The sequence below is a fragment of the Carassius auratus genome, unplaced genomic scaffold, assembly GCF_003368295.1.
Source record: "Carassius auratus strain Wakin unplaced genomic scaffold, ASM336829v1 scaf_tig00033886, whole genome shotgun sequence".
NCBI classification, from domain to species: Eukaryota; Metazoa; Chordata; class Actinopteri; order Cypriniformes; family Cyprinidae; genus Carassius; species Carassius auratus.
In genome coordinates this window covers 41310-62868 of record NW_020526110.1, presented here as the reverse complement: position 1 = coordinate 62868, position 21559 = coordinate 41310, and the positions used below count along the sequence as shown (strand labels likewise).

At 37.4% G+C, this 21559-nt stretch overlaps 1 protein-coding gene across 9 annotated transcripts in view; it reads right to left on the bottom strand.

The window, feature by feature from the left end:
- The window catches only part of LOC113081349 (neurexin-3a-like), a 93050-nt gene that overhangs the window by 32043 nt on the left and 39448 nt on the right, over positions 1 to 21559 (bottom strand). For all 9 annotated transcript variants that reach the window (XM_026253455.1, XM_026253447.1, XM_026253448.1 and 6 more), the window contains 2 exons: positions 8872 to 9173; positions 6609 to 6770 (listed from right to left, as the gene is read on the bottom strand). In XM_026253455.1, the coding sequence (XP_026109240.1) occupies positions 6609 to 6770; positions 8872 to 9173 (464 nt within the window). The remainder of the gene's footprint in view (positions 1 to 6608; positions 6771 to 8871; positions 9174 to 21559) is intronic.

Sequence of the window (21559 nt, the reverse complement as noted above, 5' to 3'; positions counted from 1 at the left end):
CAATATTGACAGCTTTTCAAAAAGATGGGGAGATAAAATGGAGGATTCTGGGACTCTTACAACCATATAAAACATACTGCAATATGCAAAATAATAATAATAATAATAATAAAGCAAATAGTGTGATAATTCATCAACAGTAGATGATAAGCAATTTATTGGTTTACTGTAAATGTGCAGTATTATGAAATCGTGAACCTGTAGAACATGCACCAGCACCACAAATTTAATTTGAAATGAAATTATAGTCTTCTGAAGTAAAATAGTTACACTAGGCTGTTTATGATTCCTTTTTTCCATCCTCAAATTTAAATTCTTAAAATTATAAGTTATACAGTTAAAGAAATTTAAGCCTTTTTATGGACTTAGATTTAATAAAACTCCACCGGGACATTTTTTTTATTTATTTACACACATGCTCCTAAATACATTTTACAATTAGAACATCATGCTGTTTTGTGAGTGCAAGCAATCGACACAAACGCTCCAGCCCTGATATTACAGTTAATCCTGGACATTGCGGGGTGTAAATCAAACATCCTCTCAGGTGCAGGAAGTGTAAAAGAAGGGCAAAGCGGAATGGAAAGATTGTCCTGTTTCTGCAGAAAAGCCACTGAGATATCCAGCCTGTTCTCCTCTGTTGTGTGTCTAGATCATAAATATCATTCTCCCTGAGGGGGATACATTTCTCAGACTAAGCCATACGTTGGTTCCTCACATCTCATACAAACATCGTCATTTTTCTCCACAAGACTAAAACTGTTAACTTCAGTCTTTTATTGTTCTTCCAAAAACAGTATTTCTTCTCTTTAAACCGTCATGGTGCTGTCAGATAAACTGATGTACACTGGCTCTTTTAAAACTCTAATATCATGAAGGAAAGATTACTTCAGCTGCAGAATCAGAGAAATGTAATGCACGTATTGCAGCTGTTGTCTAGAAAATTTCCAGGTCTGAAAAACTGGCATGATGGTAGAGCATGTATAGACGGTTTTATAAATTTCCTACCATAAATATATCAAAACTTAATTTTTGATTGGCAATATGCATTGCTAAGAATTCATTTGGACAATTTTTCTCAGTATTTAGATTTTTTTTGCACCCTCAGATTCCAGATTTTCAAATAGTTGTATCTCAGCCAAATATTGTCAGATCCTAATAAACCATACATTAATGGATAGCTTGTTTATTCAGCTTTCAGATGACATGTATATGAATGTATATGAAATCATGTAAATAACTAATGCACTACCATTCAAATGTCTGAGGAAAGTAAGATTATGCTCACCAAAGCTGCATTTATTTTACTAAGAATACAGTAAACATATTAATATTCAAAAATATTATAATTTAAAATAACAAATTTCTGTTTGAATATATTTTAATATTTGTAATTTATTTCTATGATTGTAAAGCTGAATTTTCAGCAGCCAAGTTGTTCCATTATGCTGTACATCAAGTAGAATACATTGAAACATCAGGTCATCTCTGAACAGAGGATTCTGAGAATTTGTTTGTTGTTTAAGTTTATTGTCAGTGTAAAAGAAGTGCAACGAAATTTCTGCTGTCCAGTACCTGAATACTTTCATACACACACCCATACTCATAAAATAAATAATGAATGGAGAAAGAAAAAAGGGATAAAGAGATTATTATTACACACAGAATCCTCGCAAGCATCTCAAAGTCCCAAATATGACCTTGAGGACTTCAGCATGACTGAAAACTGCCAGACATTGATTAGACGATGATTGCTGTTAGTTGTAACATTATCATTTCTATTTATCCTGTCTGGTGCATTTTTCATCACCTAAATCAAGTTTCATCTTGCAAATTGTCCCACAACACCAGGGGCAGCCTCAGTGTCTGACACAAATTGATACTGTGCAATTTGGTCTGTTCTATGGCATTGTCATTGTGATGCTCTCAGACGGCCCATGAAATGTCAGCCGGTTTAATTCAGCTGATGAGCCGCTCAGAGCTGCGAAATATCTGTAACCTTCCCCAGTCTTGATTCTGAGCTTGCAAATCATATTTCAGTTGTCCAAACTGTTATATCTTGTTTCTGAAATATTCTTTAATTGCATTAATTGCATTTCGGAGCTTGGTGCAAGCCATAGCAGAAAAGCATCATATGTCATTCAAACAAAAGCATTTCAAGGGAGAACAACTATTAGTTTCCCTAGATGAAAAGAAGGTTTACTTGAATATTGTTCACATAGAAATCTGACATTTGAATATAATGCCATGGCTTTATCTAACAAAACCTGGTATGTAGTTTGCAGTAAAGACCAGCGAGAGTAACGGAGACATAATATAGATAGGCATGAGAAAACTCCAAGGATCTGTTTGTGTAGAGCTATCTCAGCATTGACTGGTTCCAGACACAGAAATAAATTTGTTTGAGAGTGTGGATGGCCTAAAAATTTCATCAGGTTGTTATCTTGCCTTACAGATTCTGAAATAAACTGGAAAAAGAAACTTTCCTACGAAGTCTTTATTTTTCAGCTAGACAATTTACAACCAAAGAGGCTATATGTACTTCCTAAAGCTTTTGTTAAAAAAAAAAAAAAAAAAATGAAAAAAAGTTTTATAAAAACCCACGGCAAAGCATTGCATGCTAAAGCCAATCTCAGAATGCACTGTACATAAAATACACACAAAACTAATAGGAAAATAGAGGTCAATTGATGTATCGTTTTGCTGATTAATCAGCTGCATTAGTGAAGAAAGAACAGCAGTATGTTTGCTAACAAGGCTGGGAGGATGCGAACATCAACAGCACCTCAAATGGTTAAACATTGTGACCAAAACACACACAAGTCTAACCCAAATCCTTAATGTCACGATTCTAGTTGCATTAGTTTATATCCAGCTGTTCACATGAATGCATTCCAATGCATTCCATAGGCTGTAAAACTGTATATTGTGCATTTTTCAGTGTGTGAGACTGCTATGAGCACGAGAAGGCATATTTTGCTTGAATTTGAAGCTAAGGTTCTGTTGTAGTGCCCATGCTGTTGATCTGAGAAATGGAAGAACGGCAATGCACATTTTCAGGGTCCTCCCCGTGCCCGCGGCCTCCACTCTGCCAGTGCTGGGCCTGTAGTGACACCCACATTCATCATCCACAGCTGTCTGCTTCTACTATAAATCTCTGCCTACAGTGCCTACCCACCACTCTCAAGGAATTAATAGCCCCCAGGTCAAACTGGAGAAAACTTGGAAATCAATATAGAAAATTCACTAGTCGAGAATGCCAGGTGACCCTTTGTGGATGTTTTGCATGGGAGCTCGGGGCAATGAGGTGCAGAAGGGTCTAGATGGCCTGGTTGGACATGGTATAACGAGTCAGGGCTTGCACAGCCAAACGTTTGACTATCCGCATAATGGCAACTGGTCTGGTTTGCAACTTATTTAACTTATTCTGTCAGAGTTTGTTTTGTTTTGCTCAAGCCTCTGCTAGATCACAGCTCATTTGCATTCACTGTATTAAAATAAAATTTTCCTAATATGCACAAAAGTCTTGAACCAAATGCTAATGCGCATGCTAAAATGAGAAGCCTACCATCTTCAATAACAGCTTACGGCCACCAGGACAAGACCACGGGAGTCAGATGATTCTTCTGCACAGTCTGACTTTGCTGCAGAAGGTTTTTCTCCATTCTGTCACCGATGGAGTTTTGGTTCCTTGCTGCTGTCGCCTCTGGATTGCTTAGTTTGGGACACTTCAATTCCATAGATATCGTCGACTTGATTGCACAGATACTATTTAAACTGAACTGTGCTGAATGATGACATCACTGAATTCAATGATGAACTGCCATTTTGCATTACTGACACACTGTTTTCCTATTTAATGCCGTTCAGTTGCTTTGTCACAATCTGTATGGTTAAAAGCGCTATATAAATAAAGGTGACCTGACTTGACAGCTTAAAACAGACTAACTAAAAAAGTCGTCTTAAAGAGATGAAAAAAAAAAAGTTACAATTCTGTCATAATTTACATGTCACTCCAGGTTTGGTTACCATTGACCTCCATATAATTATTTATATTATTTATATGCTATTGTACAATTTATTCAAATTTTTAATTGGCTTTTATTTTTACATTAAGTTTAAGTTTTCAATTTCTGAATGATACGATGACTGTAACTGATGTTTTGTGTGAGAAAGAGAGCGAATGTTAACCTATCTATCAGAACTATCTATCAGAACTCTCACATCCATAGAGCGGTGCTGGCTCTGGAGCATGTGTCCAGAGAGTAGGGACAGTTTCATCCAGCTGGAACAGCAAAGTGACAAATGACAGTCACCATGCGCACATTCTGGAAACTGATCATGATAGCGGAGCACAAAACAAGGGAGCCAAAGTCCAGCCCTGTATCCTGTCATTAGTGCTGGCAGACCCCCGTGCAGCCACACGCCCCGCCATACCCTGATTACTGCCCTTCATGCTCAGCTTGAAAGACGGACACAAGGCGGCTCTGAGGAAACCTGCAACCATCTATACAATACTCTGCTTCATTTAAATAAAAATAAAGGAAGTCGTTGTTATCTGTGCTATTGTGTTACTGTTTTTGATATTTGCACAAAAAAGGTTATCCATCATTTTATTTTGAAAAAAGCTGTGGTCTTACATAAACTTTTAATTCAGTGCAATTTTTTTTTTTTTTTAATTCTGGTGTTAAGACAATATTTTGCATCCTCTGTCCTACAGTATATACATTAAATAAGTAAAAGCAGTTTTAAATGTGTCTGTGCATTACCCTTTCTACAACATGACTGCAGTAAGCATCTTGTGCCACAGGGTGGCTGCTACAACAGCACTGTCTACTACTGTAGTTACTATCACATAAGTTTAACAGAACAAAAATACCCTAGAGCAGACTAAATGTGTAGTGAATAAAAGTAAAACAAAAGGAAACTATATAAAACAATACATATAAAATATATATTTTTTGCATGCTCTATGTATACTGCAACTAGGATTCTAATTAAAAGGAGTAGAATATACAATAACGATATCAGAATAAAGACAACAGATGAATGCATTACACATTTTTTGTCATTTCAATTTTTACACAAAAAGTAAGAGCACCGCATTAGTAAGCTACTGAGAAAATAGTTAATTGCAAACACAACAAAGTCTGGACATTTTAGGTTGAACTGAACCCATCTAAAAATGCAATATGGCACTCTTGAGGCCATGCCACCCTGACCAGATCGTCGATAGTCTCATGCCATATTACAAACCCCATGTGTCCAAGCGGTCACACATGACCCATAACAACTACAGTACATAATTTTTTAGCTTCCACATCAAATGTATGGTTTTAAAAGCTGAGAGGCATATAAAATGACTCTTCATATTTGGGCTAAGGCTATGAAAAAGATTGTGAGGAGGAGGTCTGTCATTATGGCCACTCTTGGGTGGGTGAAGGATGTATAAGTTCTGCTATCTCGTCTTGAGCAGCTCTTAGCATCCAGTTCACCTATCTAGCAGAGCAGTGTTATGTAAGCATTCGCTATATCGCAGCACACATGAGCCTGATTACTGTAATCTTTGACATGCGAGGCAGTTTTTTATGCAAACGCCATTGTTGCAGGTTTTTAGCCCTGCGATAGGACGGCCGATCTGAGAGATGGAAACGGCAGCGATAGCTTGATGGTGGGTCATTAAAAGATAGCAGGCTGTTGTAGCGCTCACTGTGAAAAAAGGAGGATCTGTTGTCTGCTGTTTGTTCAGCATGAATTAATGGAAGATCTCGCCAGCAGCCCCCAAAACAGAGTAATTGCCTATTTCCAGCTAAATTAAAGATCAGTCAATTTACTGATAATGTTATCCAAACCTGACAGCTGAGGAATGTGGAAATGAACAGCTGATCGAAGAGAACAACGTCTAACTTCTGCAAACAGTATGATGGCTATTAAAAGGTGAATTGAAAGCGAAAAGAGAAGATTTTACTTTTTAGGACTAAGATGGCTTGTAGTGTGACAAAATTTTCATGAAAAGGTTTTTCAAAATTATAACTTCATTTATATTACATTAACCACAGTCAATTTTACCATCCTTAAATTAGGTTTTTAGTTTATTATAACTAAATTACAAATTACAATAGATAAATAACAATAAAACAAATAAAACATAATTTCCTTATAAGCATTATATAAACAAGCATTTTTTTTTACATTTTAATTTCACATTTACAGATGTCTCCGTGTCCAGCTGTTCACCAGAATCTCTTTGGTGTTCCCTTTTTGAGAATGATGCATATCATTATGCAAAGTCTCATCTCATCCAATCACACAAGCTTCTTCTCTGGCCTGTGGAACCTTAATCAAATGATTCGCCACAATTGAAAAGTCTAATTAAATAGGCCTGAAATGATTTTGCATCTGGGCAAAAGCCTATAACTCCAGCGAATTTCATTAGAGAAACACACCACAGGTTATGATGTCTACTCTATCATTTTTTACAAGATAAGCTGTACTGAATCTATTTTTTGGCTTGGGCGGTCTATTCAAACTTGTTCCCTCTCAGTCCAGACAAGGACATGGTGATATGATGCATGTTGTCGAAATAGCGAGGTTCGTCCACTACCTACCTCTTTCAGGCAACCCATGAAGTTGTTGCTGACAGGCGACCCAGGTAAGTCTGCTGTGCTTGGACTTCCTCCGACGTAGAAGAAATCATCTGATCCCAGCATTGTGTAATCCTCCTGTGTATAGCCTGTTGTGGTCAAGATGCCATCCACAGATATTGTCACCTGATTAAAAGGAACGACAAAAGGAGAGGGGAAAATTTATTTACCAACACCATGGCTGTGATGGCTGTTCGACCAGGAATAGGTTAGCTTCGATCTTGCTGGTTTGCTGACGGCCTTTGATTGTGTACCAAAGACCTGCACTTCGAGACTTTTGGTAGGCCGTTCTTGTCTAGTATTCATAGACTTACAAAGGACAGGTAAAGAAAATATTTGCCGGCATATTTTCTTTATCTTTGATGGTGTTAGAAATGGTTTTCCGGTTTTGGACATTAGTTTGAGGGGGTTAGTGTTATGTAACAAACTATAGACAAATCGCTTATTTTTAGTTCAAATTCTGTGCACAATGGGTTAGTTTACATACAAACGCATGCATCCAAAATGAGCTAATACTACCACGAATGAGCATTAATGAGGTCAGATGGTCTAAAAAAAAAGTTAATAGTGACATACAACCACTGGAAACATGGAATCATGCATCTTCTTCAAGCCAAGACATCATGCAAGAGGAAACAGCACACAAGTAGACCAAAGCAAAAGCTACAGTATGAAGGCTAATGAGGGAGGACACAGGAAGTCATGACCTACACCACAGTACAGACAGGACAGGATACTTAGCAGATGGCGGGTTGCTCAGACAAGAGTTTTGGTGTTAGTAACATAAGGGCTGATCCGGCATGAATGGGTTGGCATGGCATGCGCATGCAAACAAATGGAATCAACTGTCAGAGCTCCAGTGCTAAAGTCTTTTTTAATATATTATTATTATTTTATTTTCATACAGTTGTTTTCGTCACTTTTTTGTTTTGGAAAGCTTCTGCCAGTTTTTGACAGTATTTGATTTAAAAAAAAGGGGGGGGGGGGGGGGGTCTTAAAAGTTTTTTTCCTAAAACTAAAAAAGGGCCAAAATGGAAGTTGAAAGAAAAAAAGAAAGAAAGAGAGAGAATGTCAGTAAAGCTGTGGTGAAAAATGGGATGAGGACATTTGAAATAAAGGAATAAATCCCCGAAATACAAACCCCAGTCTGTTTTTTTTTTTTTTATGAGGCCATGAAACCCCAAAAAAAGAGAAAGAAAGAAAGAGGGCCTGGGAAACACACGGTAAACCCAAAAAAGGTCAATAAGGATGATATCTACCAGACAATGTAGTTTGTTTACCATAGCGTGTCCAATACCTGAATGCTTTGAGAAAAGGGTGAAGAAAGGAAATTAAACAAAGAACAAAAGGGTTGTTAATAAAATGAAAAACTCAAATGAAGTCATGATGAGTAGCACATTAATTTAGGTTCCGGTTAGTAAATTAAAGACAATTGTCAATGGTTCATGAGTGGTTAGTCTGGGTCTGAATAAATGTCATCCAAGCAAAGCATATGAGTGAGAGTAAGAAAAGGAGGAAAAGAAAAAGAAACCGCGGATTCTCCAAAGAGCCTGTGGCATTTGTAAAGTCATGTCTCTTGTTGGCAAAATCTTCATACTTCATAACGTGGGTTTTCAGCTAGGTCAGTGAACGCTGACCTCTCTCTGGTTGCCTCTTTGTTGTGATTCATTTGGTTTTTGACTTTCCCTGGGCAATTGCTTAGGGTAATTCTAATGCATGTTCTTGGCATGATAGTAAAACAGCTGTTAAACAAAGTGAAGAAATAAGTCACAGTCCTAGTGGATCAGAGCTGAAATAGCTTGTGCTTGTGGGCACTCAACGCCTCCACAGACGCCTGCGCAAAAAGCGACATCCTTCCTTTCACTTCTGAGGTGCAAAACCACCTAAATATTTACATATTTTAAAATGCAGCAGCGGAGAGATTTAACAGTTCAACAAAGATTGGCTGTGGGTAAATGGAACGGTTGAGGTTGGTTGGAGCCTCTCCCACTGCCCTGATAAGACAGACTGTTTGGAAAAGAGAGGTGAACATCTAGAGGGGTGAGAGAGACAGCTTCTTGAAGCCATCGCACTCCTTCAGACAGAGGTAAATGCCTGAGGAGGTAAAAATGAGGCAGCGTAGAAGAACTCAGAAGAAAACATAGTTGCCTTAGCATCTCAAAGAACCTAAAATAACTGAAAATGAATTAGATCATAAAACATGAAATTTCAGCAGCTTTAGCATTACCTGTCTGAGGTTGCGTGTGACCTTCACGTCATGCCAGTTGTTGTCGTTGAATTTGCCGTTGACAGGCTCGACAATGGCCTCGAAAGCTCCGGAACCCAAATTGATGACCAATGAAACGGCCCCATCTTTCAGGGCCAGGTTGACATAGTCTGCTGACTTGCCGGTGTGAAGGATAAGGCCATTTCTTTGCCAGGTCTTGAAGGACAATGTGATCTCATCACTGCTGCTCTGGATGGGATTCTGAGACAAGTCGTAGCAGAAGTACTCAGAACCACGGAAAGTGGCTACGTTCTCTTCTCGTGCTATAAGAGAGGAAAAAATAGGGTTAGGACTTCTTGAAATGAAACAAACCCAAATATACAAGTTCTGCGAGTTTCCTGAGATTGACCACTGAAGGAGTGCAGTTAACTTCAGGCCAGATGACACAAAATGAGATGAGATGACACATGGCAGAGTGTGGGCAGCAAAACACATAAAAAGGCTGTGCATTTAAAGCCAAAGATCTGGTAAGATCATCAGTGAGATCATTTCTCTCGCTGAAGCATATACTGTATGCACTAATGTTCAGTATTTTTGTTGCACATCTTAGTCATAATCAGAGAAAAAAAATCCAGAATTAAGAAAAATGGTCTCTTTATGTCAGAGGTGGAAGATGAAAGATCACGGGGAGAAACTTTGAAAACAGCAATTTTGATATCAAGTTGACTAAAAATGTAGTTTTAGTGATTGCATGCCAAGATCCCCATTGGTCATTGTAATTCAGAGTAGATAATCTACAGCATCCACACTTATGGAAATGAGTTTACTCCTGTTCCCTGCAGTCCCCAGGTCATTAATCATCAAGCTATGCTGGTGTGGCTCAGAGGGGTGCAAAAATTCACATAACTAATGGAAATTTCCTCAAATCCAACACTGGACATCATTTATATCAGGCAGCCAGAAAAGGACCTCAGCACTTATGGCATCATTGATTTATCAGTGCTTCACTTGGGCCACCATTGGGTCGATATATACTCCAGCTAAATGTTGACAAAACAATCCAGTCTATGCTCCACCTCAGCGATCAGCATTAGTGGATGTAGCATGTGTTTTAACTGACCGGGTAAAGACATCCTGACCTGTTTTTTTCACTGGACTAAGGGAGCCTGAGCAGACTGCAGGGTTGCAAAGTAGATTTTCTCATCAGGGCTAGGGCTGGTGCTGGTGCCCAGCTGTGATACACTTCACATTGTAATAAACACATGGTTAAGAATGGAGCAAACTGACTGACGGCGGAACATATTGGAAACACATGGGACCCTGATGCAGCTGGTGAACACCAAAACAAAAATCCACTACTTCTGTGCAGTCAGAGAAATTATTTATATTGTATAGCTCATTACAAAGCTGAACGAAACAGATAAATGAAAGATGACTGGATGGATAGCGGGAAAGAGTTTGGTCCAGCAGAAGAGGGTGGTGTATCATCCATGTGTCAAAAACTGGCAGTTATATGTACTTGGCTACCCACTGCTGAAGAGACTTTCAATCCATTAATAATTGGCTAAACCGTATAGGAAAAATAAAGAGAGCTTAATGTTCAGCCTCTGTAGATAACTGGACCATGCCAAAGAGGGTCAAGGAGTTCCCTACCAACGATAAAAAAATCACAACAACAGAAACTCACAGACATTTATCAAAACAGATCTTCCCAGATCTTCTATTCAAATTTAGACCGACTCTGCATTGCTAGTCCACTTAGCATTCATGACATTTACAATTCAATATACATGTAATATAAATCATTTGAATAGCAATAATTTTCTAATAGGGCTGCCCCCTAATAGTCGTTGTATTAGTCGCTTACTTGCTGGAAAAAAATAACAGCCAGAAAAACCATAACAGCTGGTCTGTGTGGTAATTAATACATTGGTAAGGACATGCAAACATTCATTTCATTTGTCTATCATCTGAAACATTTCAGCATCATTACACGTTTGTGCAGAGTGTGGAAGCGGAATAGTAGCATGCTTAAAATGAATGACTATTAGTCGATCAGAGATATCTTTAGTTGAGGGCAGCTCTACTTTTTTATCATAATATTTTATAATAATAATTCTATTGTTTTATTATATAATAATATAAAACATTTACTTACACACAGATATACAGTATGTGTGTGTGTGTGTGTGTGTGTGTATATATAACATATATATAACATACAAGAACAAAATAAGTTATGTACCAAATATTTATGTATTCCATTATGTATTAAATACACACTATCTATCAGACACATACATACTTGTACATTATATGTACTACATGTAAAGTGACATAATCTTCAAATCAGATTATTATACTTTTTAATAACAGCAATTATAACTGCATAGAACATACTGCAGCTCTGTGTCAAGCCTGGTGTATATAAAGGGAATATTTCACCAGCATCTGTGACTTCCTGCACACACCGAACTGCATTTCTCAACATTGCAAGTATGCAAACTATATCACCTGCTTGAAAACACAAATAACAATTTCCAGGCTGCTGAACAGAGCCCAGTGCTTCCACTAGTAGCACATGGGTGTTATTGTGAGCTACATACTGACATGGAAGCCTTGTGCTGCCACTTTAGCAGATGCATTATTACTCCACAGTGCATGGCGTGTTTCTGAAAGAGAGGGCCCTCAAATAGTTCCCCGACACCTTATCTCCCTACTTCTATCTGACTTGGAGTGGTAACCGCATCCCTGAGATTCTGCCTTACCATTAAAGTACCTAGAGAGAGTACTGAACTGATCAATTATTAATTAAACAGAGTGTTGTTTTTACTGAAGACACCTCTAACATTACTGCCAGATGTTACCCTACACAATCATCTTAAGCTTTGAATACTTAATAAGAGTCACCTTCCCACGCTGATATGATGTTGGATCACACAGAGAGGAAAGTGGAAGATGATACATTAGGGCTGTAATTTAAAAAATAAATTATATATATATATATATATATATATATATATATATATATATATATATATATATATATATATATATATATATATATATATATATTATTACAATTTGAAATAACAGTAACACTTTACAATAAGATTACATTTGTTAACTGTTTTTAATGCATGAACTAAAATGTATAAATGCTTTAGATGTAAGGTCATGTTAACTAATGTTAACAAATAGAACCTTATTGTAAAGTGTAAGCAAAACAACTATGTTCCATTTTAACATATTTCAAAGTGAAATTTATTCCTGTGCCATAACTCCAGTCTCTAGTGTCACGTGATCCTGATTTGGTACTCAAGAAACATTTCTTATTATCTGTGTTGCTGCTTAATATTTTTGTGGATTACAGCCATTTAACCTTATATGTTAAAGACATTTTAACACGCAATAAGCTCAAATGAGCCTGTCAGTGTCTTCCAACAAAAAACGACCATATAGACGGTTTCATCGGGCGCACGCGTCTGGACCTAAGTTAATTTCTGGTCTGTGTTATATCGGTCTGGCTGCAGTGCCTTCTACAAACGCAGTTAAAGCCAAGGTGATGAGTAAACTGAAGTTGGGCTCAGGTGGTTGTGCTGCGGGATGTGTTTACCATACATTTATTTATTTTTGGAGAGATCGCCACAATTTTAAAACTGATCGATTTTCAAAAAGGCTTCGTTAAATAAACACGAGTAACGTAACATTACGTAACGTACTGCACGTTTAATAATAATAATACTTCCTTACATTTATGTTTAAATATCAAAACGAGGCACAGTTGTTTTTATATCGCTGTATTTCTGGCTTGCATGTTATATGCCTGATAAAGCAGCGTATGAGCGTACCAGCTCTGCTTCGTTTACAGCTGTTACTGGGGAAACCTCTATTTCTCGCGCTTTATGTCTATGCTTTAAAACATCTCCTGCTGGCAAATAATGAATTGCATTTTCATTAAGTCCGCCTGATCCACGCAGCAAACATATTTTGTTTGTTATCAAAAAATATCTACTCTAGAGGGACTTGACTGTTGTTATTGATTCTATTTGGAGTCTACCGGAAGTTAAGTTAGGTCCACAAAAGCGCTCACGCGCATTAACGTTTGTTTATGTTGATGCTGTTGAAACCGTCTATAGGTCTATTGTGCAAGCATTTATTATGACGTTTTAAAGTTAAGCGCCCTCTAGCGGGCGTAAAAATAACAACAGTATCGAATTGCGTCATGAAATTATGTATAACGTCATTACCAATCAAAACGCACGTTTATTTGAATGCAACATATGGGCTTTTTACACTGATCTAACAGTATTTCCTACATATTTTACTAGGTGGCTTATTCGTTCGAATGACCACACCTAACCCCACCCCTAAACCTAACCCTCACAGAAATCATGCTAAATTGTGATTTATTGAGCATATACATTTTCGTGCACATCCGTTCCCTGTGATTAAACCCTTGATAACATGATTACATATCAAGATATAACTCAATAATCTACCAACTGAGCTACACGAAACACAAATCAGACTGCAAATAAAAGAGTACAAAACATTAATTTGAAAACAACCTTTTGCCGATAGGGGCGCAATTGTAGTATACGCTCTGACGGGTCGTATTTCAGGGATTTGGACAAACGACCTGTACGAGCGTATTGGTTTGAGGACAGGTTGGCTCAAATATGTCCAAATTATCAGACCATGGTTTTGTTTATTATTTAAGAAAACATGATAATTTTTTTATTGACAGCATTCATTATTTTTAACAGTCCATACCTAAGACCCCTCAAACAGTTCTATTTTTCCAAGCTCTGATATACGTAAAGAGACAGAAAGAGACATTTGGCCAACAGAATGAAATGATCTGCTTCCAAAAACTATGTGTTCTTTATTTAATAAATTTTTTTTAATTTAAAAAATGCTTTTTTTTCAATTCATTTATTAATTCCTTTGTATTTGTTTTTATACTTCATCCTTTATAAAGTTCCCAGCCTGTAATATTAAAACTTTATCACACAGACTACTGTGAACAAAAACCCCAGCACAGAAGCACATTTCTCAGTTTCTGTCTCACCGCAACACTCTTTTCAAAACAAACCTTATCTGTATAGATTTTTAATGAAAATCCTCAAGGGGGCAAAGGTACTTAATCTCCTCTATAATGGAGAACACGACAGAATGGAGGGGTGAGGTTATGGCTGTGGGCGAGATAGTAAACGTGCTGAATTATGAAATCTTAATGAAAACATCCTTATTAGTCAAATCAGCACCAGGGACAGAGATTCTTATCAAGTCATAATTGCAATGGTCCACTAAAGTTTTTCCCTCCACTACACAGAGACGGATGGCGGTGGTTTGGTCAGAGATGTGCTCATGTGTAAACGTATCAGAGGCACATGAGTGGACAAAAGAAGTGTCGTTAGAGAAGCCATTAAATCCAGCATGCTTTGGGGAGGAGACCATTACAGGGTGAGAGCTCTCAACCTGTCAATCACATGTGAGGGGATGCAGGCAACTTTCTGACCAATTGGCCTCTCAACAAGAACAAAACTGGCATTTGCCACATAGTGCCCTCCACAGAAATATAGCCTCCGAAGACAGACCGAATGGAAATGATAATGCCTGTATCAGAAGTGCTGACATTATATCAATCCAGTTTAAGATTGACATAATGTTTTGATTGTGGTATATGGAGCAAGTGTGTGTGATCGTGCCTGATTGTGGGTGTGTGAGATGCCTAGCTAGGACAAGGAGTAGTTAAGTGGTAGATGAACATTCAGTGGGAAATAAAGCAGAACAAGACTTAATATTACCCATTGAGGATTTGATAGTTTTGTGAAAAATTTATATATATATTTCTCCTGCTTTGTTTGCATCAGCAGAAAAGTCTACATTTTGATGAAAGATTATATATATATAATTACAGATGAATTATGTATAACTAAATTTTTTTTTTACAAAAAACAAAACAAAACAATCAACCACCTTTCAGTTAAAGGTCAAACTGAAGAAAAAAATAATTGCAACAATGCTAAAATGATTTTTCTAAAAAAATATTATTAGAGCATTCTTTACAAGAGAATACTATTTCAGTCTTGCTAATTTAATGCTACTTGTCATTTATTTACAGTAAAATGTACTACTGTAGCAATTTCTTAGAGAAAATTGTTTCTACACCTTTTTTTTAATCACCTTTATTTTGTTTCAAAGAATTTGCTTAACCTTGATCAGAAAAAAAATCTAATGAAAATGAAAAAATATGCAAACACAAAACACACATGAAAAAGAAAAAAAGATTTTTTGATTCCATCATGTTATGCATGAAAAAACACTCAAAGGAAGATGTTCATTCTAACATCAAACTTCATCTTAAAAGTGACCAAAAGATGAGCACATTCTTGCAATAGAGTACATAATTAGAGCTAATCAATCTCTCTCAGTCTCTCTCTCAGTCTCTCTCTCTCTCTTTTCGTCTGTCATCTGAGGGCAATGTTGAGGCTAATCTTTCCCTGCAGATCCAAAGGGAGCTTCCAGACGGTGCAGACCGAGCATCCGTCATGCAGTGGTGACGGAGAAAATCAATAAAGAGGGAAGAAAAAAAAACAGGGCCCATCTCCCTCGGGCTGACCTAAAGAGACCCTGTTGTGCAGGCCAAACTTCCATCCCGGACAGTTGCTGACTCACCAGCCTCTAGCAACCATATATTACAACCTCCAATTGTCAAACTCACACAAAACTGCAATCAAACCCACCCACAGCTATAATATTAGACTTACATTGTACAGTACTTTTGGTCAAATTAATCGATTATTCAAAATTGCAGAGAAACTCAAAAAGAAATTAAATGGCTTGCTCCTTCCTTTTGCAGCTTTTATCTGCTACTATTAGCGTTCTCTCCCTCTATTTCTCCATGTCTCTCAGTCTGTCTGCCTCCCCGCTGGTGTCTGGGTGCCAGTCTGCCTGTTACAACCACTGGGTAGAAGAATTAACATGTATACACTGTGTGAAACAAAAAGCTTGACGTGTTATTATTTGTCATTTCTTACAGTGATTACAAGTTATCAGGAAGTCCAAACACAATTAAACTGCACAAGATTAAAATCTCGAACATCCAAATCTGTTTTATCCCTTGAACCTTCAACTCCACATGTATAGATTATGTTAATGATGATATAATCAGTGATTGTAAAGATTGGATCAGATGTACAGATGGTCATATCGAGCCCGGTGTAAGAATAACGTAACGTTTTGATTGTGGTACAAGTGTGTGTGGTCATGTCTGATTGTGGGTGTGTGACGTGCCTAGCTAGGACAGGAGTAGGAGTGAAATCAGCAGGGACTTCTGGACTCAGACCAGGTGCAACAAGACAGGAATTCCAGATCGGACCATCTGTTGGTCTTTCTCAGAGCAAGAAAACATACAATCTTAAGTTCTGAAACACATTGTGCTTACACTAAAATCCTTATAAAAGATACATAAATGCTTTTGCCAGTTTAAATACAAAATGCATTAAAAACACAAACATAAAACTTCATGCTATACAGCCAACTTAAAAAAAAAAAAAAACTGTTAAATGCAGCACTAGCTTGAGCATTTTAGTGGGATAGTTCAATCAAAAATGAAAATTTGCTGAAAATGTATCCTCAGGTCATTTAAGATGTAGATGAGTTTGTTTCTTCATTGTAAAAGATTTAAAGAAAATGTGGCATTACATCACTTGCTCACCAATGTATCTTCTGCAGTGAATGGGTGCTGTCAGAATGAATCCAAACAGCTGATTAAAAACTTCACAATAATCCACAAGTAATCCACACAACTCCAGTCCATCAATTAACATTATTTGAAGCAAAAAGCTGTGTGTTTGTAAGAAAACAAATCCATCATTAAGATATTTGAACTTGAAAATGTTGTTTCGGGCCAAAATACAAGTCAATAATCCACAATAACGCTTCCTCTTTTGGCCCCTCACATCCAAACACACAGACATATTTGTTTCGTAACGTTTTTGGACTGTTTTCATTTGTAAACAGTGCATGTTCTGTACATATTTCTCTACTGATTCAGACGAGACAAAACATTTTCACTGAAGAAAGCAATATTATAGACAGAGGACTAAACCATGTAGCTTTTCACTATACAATATATCAGTTGATGGATTGGAATCGTGTAGATTACTTGTGGATTATTATTATTATTTTTTTAGCTGTTTGGACTCTTATTCTGATAGCACCCATTTACTGTAGAGGATTCACTGCCGAGCGATGTAATGCAGAGGATCAATTGGTAAGAGTCAGATTTAATGCTAAATTTCTCCAAATCTATTCTGTTGAAGAAACAAACTCATCTACATCTTGGATGGCCTGAGGGTGTGTGAACTGTTTATTTAAGCAACTTTCCTGGTAGGATGAGATTTTTTTCAAATGCTGAGTGGTAGATTAAACAGACTTCCCCATACCAGCAAAGCCTTTCTTCCTGAGAATGAGAGATGAGAAATGAAAAGATAACCATATGCAATCTTAGTCCCTGTTAAAAGCAATGTTCTATCAGCCCGTCTGTCAGCGATGAGATAATTTTCTCCTCACCTACCTCGATTTAGTGCAGCAAAAAAGTGAAACATCAAGCTGATCACCTCTTAAAATGACAAGCATTGCTGTGCCCCATTCTACTGAAATTGTTATTCCGCTTTTGAAAAGCTTCGGGATACTGTTTAAGCATTTGCTTTCACAATCCAGAGAAAGCTATTTCATACTCAGCTAATTTAAATTTGCCAGTTCTTTTTGATCTCTGGCATTAAAAGTATTTCATAATTTTTTTCTTCATTATTTCAATTATAGGTATGACGCTCAAGGATTGAGGGACAATCTAAAAAAGAAGAAGAAAACAGCAGTAAAGGTATTCAATGATCGTGTTAACTACAGCTGATGTGTTAAGCCATTAAGGGTTCATGGTTTCTAGAAAAAGTAATTTCTACAATCTAGAATTGATTTGACTTTACGTACACTAATAAAAGAACAGCTGTCATTACAATTAATACTCCAATTGATAAAGATGTATAAATATATATGATGTTTAGGGTTGGCTAGAAGGGTAATGTTTTTTTTTTTTTTCAGCTTTTTTTCTGTAAGTCTGCTTACCAAGGCTGTATTTATTTGATCAAAAACACAAAAAGCAGAAAAAAATTGAAATAGTATTACAATTCAAAATTCAGACAAACAAAAAAATTCAGCCAAGTATGGTGACCCACACTCAGAATCCATGCTCTGCATTTAACCCATCCAAAGTGCACACACACAGAGCAGTGAACACACACACACACACACTGCGGGAGCAGTGGGCAGGCATTCATGCCGCGGTGCCCGGGGAGCAGTTGGGGCTTCGGAACCTTGCTCAAGGGCACCTAAGTCAGGATATTGCCGGCCCGAGATTCAAACCCACAACCCTAGAGTAAGGAGTCAAACTCTCTAAGCATGGCCACGACTTCCAACCAAAAGAGAAATTCTATTTTACAATCTAATGTATTCATCCAATGGCTTATTTTATAACATTATAAATGTCTTTACTGTCGCTTGATCAGTGTATTGTACCTCTCCTTGCTGAATAAAAGTATGAATTTCTTTTTATTTTATATATATATATATATATATATATATATATATATATATATATATTAGGGGTGTAACGATACGCGTATTCGTATTGAACCGTTCGGTACGACGCTTTCGGTTCGGTACGCGGTACGCATTATGTATACCGAACGGTTCGTTGGAGTAATTAATTATATTTGGAAAAAAAAAAAAAGAGAGAGATAGAAATATAATGATATGCGTTCAACAAGGTAGCCCAATAACCCAAACAACGTAACAGGCAACGCCCCTGACACTCCCGAAGAAGAAAAAAACACCATCTTATATGTTTATGTTAGGCTACTCAGCAGGCGCTCGCTCACTCAGTACGCGCTGAAGGCTCGTTGCAAAATAGCCAATGCGTTTAACAGACTAGAAATGAGAAGATCCTCCAATAACCAACAGGTCTGGTGTTTGGGTGCACTTTGGATTCCCTTTAAGCTATAATGGTGATGGCAAGAGAGCGCTCGGGCAGAAGCGCTCGGGCTCGCTCATGAGGCGTCTGTCTTTGCTAAGCAACAATGACGTGCTCTCTCCATGAGACGCGGAAATTTCAGCGAAGGATAAATGGATTTCCTGCTCTAAAAATCGCTTGCAGTAGCTCTGCTACTAAATTTATTTCAAAATTGCAATCCATATACAACTATGATCAGCTGTTCCTTCATCTTGGCTGAGCTCTCAACCTTGTTACGGGAAAGGATGAAGCTGATTGGTTGGTTCTTGTCACATGACCCGCGGTGCGCTTGCGGCATTCTGAAAAGTTGAGATGTTTTTACATTTTGCTGTATCTAAAACGTATCGAACCGAACCGAACCGAACCGTGACATCAGTGTATCGTATCGAACCGAACCGTGAATTTTGTGAACCGTTACACCCCTAATATATATATATATATATATATATATTTATTTATTTATTTATTTATTTATTATAGTTATATATACACACATATATACACAAACTTTAAAATTCATAAAGTTTTATATAAAGAAATAATATTATATAATACAAATATAAGATCATAAACCTCTGCATAATTTAATCTATGTCCTACAGAACAAAAACTCAAGATACAAGGTCCTGTTTTTTTTTTTTTTTTGCACGACTGGAGATGTTGTCTTTAGGAGTAATGATGCCACTAATGATACATAACACACACACACACACATTTATTAAGCACAAGGATTCAATATGCACTAGAGGAAATGCAGATTCTTTCACATGAGTTCTTCTCTAGGATCTGCATTCCCTGAAAATGTCACGTTTCACAGTATCTACAATCCAGAGCTACAGTGACATTTCCCTCTGAAAGGCTTCGTTTCTGCCACTGTAATTTGGGGTAATGGCATGTAGTGGTTGATGTAATCCTGAAAAAGGCTAAGGAAAAGCACAGAAAAACTAAAGGAGAAAGATACTGCCATCTCAGGAGTAAGATGGGTGGTTGAGCTAAAATACTCTTCAAAATGAGAGCCGACGAGCCAAAGAGAAGAGGACAGATTCCTCCAATAGAATAGAAGACAGATAATCATCAGAAATGTCTTCACACACAAGAGAACTCATTTGTTACTCTCCTCTCCAAAACCAATGAAAAGCCCGGATGTCAGTTACCTCTGATCACACTGAAAAGCTGGAAAATGCTGGCAGCCATTTTCACTACAACGAACTGCTCATAATGGCCACTGTTATTTCAAATAACACACAAAAAAACATATATAATCAAAACCAAAATTATGGGGAAAATGGGCATTACCAGCCTGATCTAAAATATTCATGATATAACACTGTATTATATCAATGTATTAAAGCATATAGCCATAAATCGTGCCCTATTACTCTCAATTTGTAAGCAGCTTGTGAGGTATGCAAAAGCCAGCGTTATTCATATGCAGTATACTTGTTCTTTGGGTCAGTATGTTTTCTTACCTGAGGCATGACAGCCAGTCCCATGAGTATTTTATTTGCTTTCAACATAATACAGTGTTATTGGTAATTATCTCTGCTGTCAGCTGCTGTGTTGATATTTAATGAAGGGGCATCTATGTCTGGGTGCCATTTTTCAGCTGCCTTGGTGTTGCCGTGGAGACATGCTGGTGGAGGGCAGTGGGGCTTGGCCCATCATTTCCCTTTTGAACCAGATAAGACAGGCATTTAGTGCCAGAGCCCAAATTCAGTATTTATTTCCCAACCCCCTTCATTTGCATCTCATATTTGTACGATGTTGCACACACAGAGAGAGAGAGAGAGAGAGAGAGAGAGAAAGTGTGTGGGAGAGATAGCTTGTTAGTAGGATTACGGTTTTATAAAACACATTGTAAGGTTATATTAAGGGATAGAGGAACCATACATTGCAACATGATTCCACTGTGATATACAATAACAGGTCATCATAACTGTACTTTATTGTTGACAACTGAGTGCACTTAGTGAGGTCTAATAAAGCCACCTGATTTCCATGGGCATTTATATTCCTAATGCAAAACTGTATTACCACAAACAACAAAGAGCATAATTTTCCAAAAAAAAAGAAAAATAAATAAAAGGCCAGTACAAACCCAGTAAAAAGAGTCTACAGCACAGGTGAAAATAATAGCACTATAACAATAGCAATTTATATAATATGGTTTCATTTAAAAAACGTATCAGAATGCAAGCATGCATGATTGTTGGCCGCTATTGTGGTCTTTTACAATGGTTAATTTTCTTCATAATGATAATTAACTTGAACTGTTTGAAATCCTGATGAAATTAAAGTCTGTTAACTATCAACATGTATATAGTTAGTTACCTGAAGGTAACTATCAACTGCTAAAGTATGGAGGTTTGTTACCACCACAGTAAAGCAAGAAAACATGCTAAGTATGTACTGCAGGAGCACAAGCTTAGCCAAGTATTTGCATCAGAGTATTTGCGTAAAGTACATTTACTGTGTATAACTACAGACACAAAGGGACAAACCCAATCCCAATTCTACCCCTTAGCCCTTGCCCTTCCCCTTCCCCTTCCCCTTCCCCTCTGTTTCGCGCGTTCACATGAAGGGGTAGGGGTGTCTCGATTCTCTTTTGGATGGAGGGGTAGGGGTAATGGG